The sequence below is a fragment of the Neltuma alba genome, unplaced genomic scaffold (genome assembly GCF_004799145.2).
Source record: "Neltuma alba isolate B1F8T4 unplaced genomic scaffold, ASM479914v2 tig00002405_pilon, whole genome shotgun sequence".
Taxonomy (NCBI): Eukaryota; Viridiplantae; Streptophyta; class Magnoliopsida; order Fabales; family Fabaceae; genus Neltuma; species Neltuma alba.
In genome coordinates this window covers 70-4,174 of record NW_021632851.1, presented here as the reverse complement: position 1 = coordinate 4,174, position 4,105 = coordinate 70, and the positions used below count along the sequence as shown (strand labels likewise).

Genomic DNA, 4,105 nt, shown 5'->3' with positions numbered 1-4,105 from the left:
CATAATGTTAAAAGAAAAACCAAGTTGTCGTTGAGTTGACAAAATAAATCGTTACGCTGACCTCCAACTATTAGACGTCCCTATCGAATCTACTATTGCTTCGATATCTCTTCACAGAAAAAAGCAACAAAACTTTTCAGGTGGAGGGAAAAGAATAAAACCAGCAAGTTAAAAATTCAATGTATGACTCATAGTATTTGACTTCCAGACAAAAGCCATATCTCCCCACCTAGCATTCAAGTCTGGATCATTTACATTTAGAAAACAAATGCATATAACATATTCAGAGAAACAGGTTGGAAAAACAAAAATTATGGGATTACAAATGAAACTTGAGTTCCTTACATAGTCACATTTTTCTGTATCACTCTTTTTTTTTAATATGTAAGAATGTAAAAGATCTAAGATGCGCCTCCCCCAAGAAGTTCAGAACGAAAATTGAGTCAGTTCTAGTCTTCTTCTCTAGCTCATGTCAAAAGCATCCACATCAACAAAACTAGTGTCATAATTACTATTCAGACACAAATATCAAAAGTCATTTTCCACAAAGAAAACAGTAATTATCTCTGGCACATTCCAAGCATTACGATCAGTCACAAGGTGAAAAGAAAGACCAGATATGATACGATCGTGTTAGGGGAGCCCCAGTGATAGTGAGAATCTAAACTGAAAGAACTAAAAGAAGAAAAATGAATCATCAGTCATCAGACTCTGATATCACGACTCCATGCTAAATATGGTTGGAGAGAAAGATGCCCACGAAAGGGGCATATTGATCTCTTTTGACCTATGTTACAGGTAACATATTTTGCACACAAATTGTGCCAATTATCTGATGATTCAACCAGCGGAGAAGGAAGGTTCAAATTTCACTACCATTTTTCACCAATGATAAACAGTTAGCTAATTTCGGTTTCAGGTTATTAAGAAGAAAGAAATGACCACTCACATTACCTTAAGAATGATTCACATCCAAAGTTTAACTTGTTGCTTTGACTCCCTCTGCCCAAGGGGAGGCCCATAAAATGTTGTTGGATAAGGCAATTATTTCAAACTTTGTGATTGCAATCTACTTGTTGTGCAGATGTGAAGATTTGGATCCTGATTTTTCTGTTCATAGATATTGTTTTTATGCTGTCCTGGCTCTGGTGGGTCAAGGTTTTCAAGGCCCAGTAGCATCCCCCGCAAACAGACTCGAATAATGATTAGAACACAAAGGTGCCCTAATACTCTTATAGTTCAGTCGTTTAATATGGCCTTTTACTAGCTCTGTTGACTGTTGCTGTTTCTTTATGCTGGCTTATTTTGTGTTCGGGGTATGGTTTTTGGTTCCGACATTAAAATGTTAGAAGAAAAAGTAAAATTAATTCGAATATTATAATACTAAAATTATGGATAGTGTGATTCACCATATTTTCTATATTGATGTTTGATGATAAATATATATTAAAGTTTAAATAAAATATAGAAGTATGATAAATGATACTCTTCTGGTTCTAAATATAAGACCCATTTTGTAGTATAATTTATATTAAAAATGAGTCATCAGAGGACTAATAGATGTGGAGATATAATACAAGTGTTACATTTGCATTATTATTATTTTTGAATAAATGACTACATAAATATATAGAATTTAATTTGAATTTGTAATGCTTGTTCTTTGCATAATGCCACTTGGTATCATCTATTCATTTGACACAGCTACAGTGCTGATGTTAATACATGCTCTCTCTTGAATTAGTAGACATGATGGGGGGACCAATTTGCAAATACACACTTCCTTCTCCCCATCATAAGCAGGCCAGACTCAGGGTTGGCACAATGTACAACAAAATGGAAAAGATGTAGTTAAACTTGCACACAAAGCACATAGAAAACCCTGAATCAGCATTCAGATTTATGCGGAGACAGAGTGTGGTTGGCCAATGCCCATTTATACGCCTTTTTTACACATACACGCATGGCTTCTACGCCTAACATGGTTCGCCAAAATTGATGTTCAAGACAGAAAAATAAGGAAGCCATGTTTTTATCTAAAGGGAAAGACGTGACAATTTTGTGGTCCAGGATTTCTCGGTCATTGATACTAAAGAAACCAAGACCATTCAGTTTGTTATAAAAAGAAGACGCAAATTAATCAGTTACAATGGTAATGCACAAAAGTTAGTCGAAATAGAGTTAGCCAAAAAAGAAGTTGATGAATTAAGCTAGTCGAGCCGGATCTATGTAATAGAAATTCCAACGAAACATTTAACCAAAAAGAACAAAGATAAATTCCAATGAAACAATATTTTGACTCTTAAATATTGTATACTGCAAACATTTGTATGATTTGCAATTCTTTTTCCCTGTGGATTAGAATTCCAAAATATTGTAGCTCAAACATCAATAGCTCACATACAAGAGGAGATATTTTAAATTTGACTAACTGAACATATATTTACATCAATCCACCAATAAGAATAACTCACATATGCAGTGTTACCGCCTTCGTTGAGCCGTGGGAGGCAACTTCTCTGAGGGACCAGTAGGAAGTTTCTGATTAGTCTGTCGCTCGATCCTCCTCTTGAGCTCTCTAAGTATTCGAATTTGTCCAAGCTTTTCAGGAGATAATTTGTCCCAATAAATCCCTGTAGCCAAATATTTTAGTTGGTCTTTTAACAATATCCCTAAACTGACATCAGAGTGGAGGGGGGGGGGGGTTACACTGTTCACAGTTGGAAATAGTTCATACTTGCTGTAATATAAAATTAAAGAAACGGAAATGAAAGATTGCAATACAATAATACTTACAACACATTATACATGCCATCATTAAATTTTGTTGAAATAACATAGATATTTAACTATTTTCAAAACTGATGGCGACTAGGTAGAATTCTCTTGAGCAAAAGTCAGTGAAGGCTTGTGTGCGTGTGTTTGGACAGACAGCTCGAGGACTTTGCTCTCCATTTTCAAGGAAGGTTGGCAATTTATTTAGAGTAAGTTTATATATGTTTTGAAAATAGAGAAGAGATTTATGTAATTGGTGTCTCTGTTCAAAATAAAATTCTTCTCTCATTGATATTGTACATTCAAGATTTCATTCTCCAGTATTCTTCCAGATGATCTTAACCTTGTGTTTCACATCCAAAAGCAAAAGAAGATAACAACATGGACTTCATCATAGATAGGCTTAACGGTCCATGCAAGTCCAAAAGTAATTCAGAATACGGAGTTGGAAAATTGAATGATATAAGGGAAAAAGTCAGGCGTGCCAGTTCATAAGTATCAGCGCTGCACTTTCCTCAGAAGGTATCTCGGTGATCTACAAGCAAAAGGCTCGTTCCTCACGTCAATTGAATTGTCACTAAAAAAAAACCCATAGTTTGATACTAATGAAAAAACAAAAAGTGCATAATCACACCAACCTTGAGGTTTCGGAATTGATGTGTTGGTGAAAATAACCTGTGTTGGAGTGCATATGATATCCACAGGTACATCATGGATTAACAGCTTTTCAACCGGAATATCATCCACCAATTGGCAATCATGCACTGCAATGGCACTTCTTGTATTACAATATAGGCTTTAATTAATGAGGGAAAAAAAAATAAAGTTTAATCATACAAAAACATAGCCGTGGTATTTTTGAAAAATAAGACAATGAAACAGACTAATCAAAGAGTCAATGCATTTCCTAAGCTTGTCACACCGGTCATATTTAGTACTCCCTCCGTTCCTTATTATAAGAGACATTTGATGCTTATGGCATGTTTCTATATATAAGAGACACTTACAAGTTGTCTCTACTTTTTTGTGTTGATTTATTATTTTACCCATATTTATTATCTCCAACTCACACTCTCTCCCTCCCACTTCTCTTTCTTTTAATAATTTAATTGTTCTCTCTCATGCTCTCTTTCCTTATTAATGAGGGCATTTTTGAAAAAAAATTATACTTTTTACACATTAATTGTCTTAACTAATTTAACTGTTTTTTTAATCAACGTACTTCGGTTATTTGTTTCTTATAATAAGGAACGGAGGGAGTAATAAAATGCTAGAGTATTGGGGTTATTAGATAAAAAAAAATGTAAAGAGAGAGAACTGTAGTGTCAGC

General features: G+C 34.6%; 1 protein-coding gene across 1 annotated transcript; it reads right to left on the bottom strand.

The window, feature by feature from the left end:
* Positions 1 to 2,252: 2,252 nt before the first annotated feature.
* Positions 2,253 to 3,501, bottom strand: LOC114725599 (5-formyltetrahydrofolate cyclo-ligase-like protein COG0212). The gene is made up of 3 exons (XM_028912127.1): positions 3,414 to 3,501; positions 3,271 to 3,310; positions 2,253 to 2,633 (listed from the first exon to the last, which is right to left on the bottom strand). The coding sequence occupies exons 1-3, from the start codon at positions 3,486 to 3,488 to the stop codon at positions 2,485 to 2,487; spliced, it is 264 nt and encodes an 87-aa protein (XP_028767960.1). The 5' UTR covers positions 3,489 to 3,501; the 3' UTR covers positions 2,253 to 2,484.
* Positions 3,502 to 4,105: the final 604 nt, after the last annotated feature.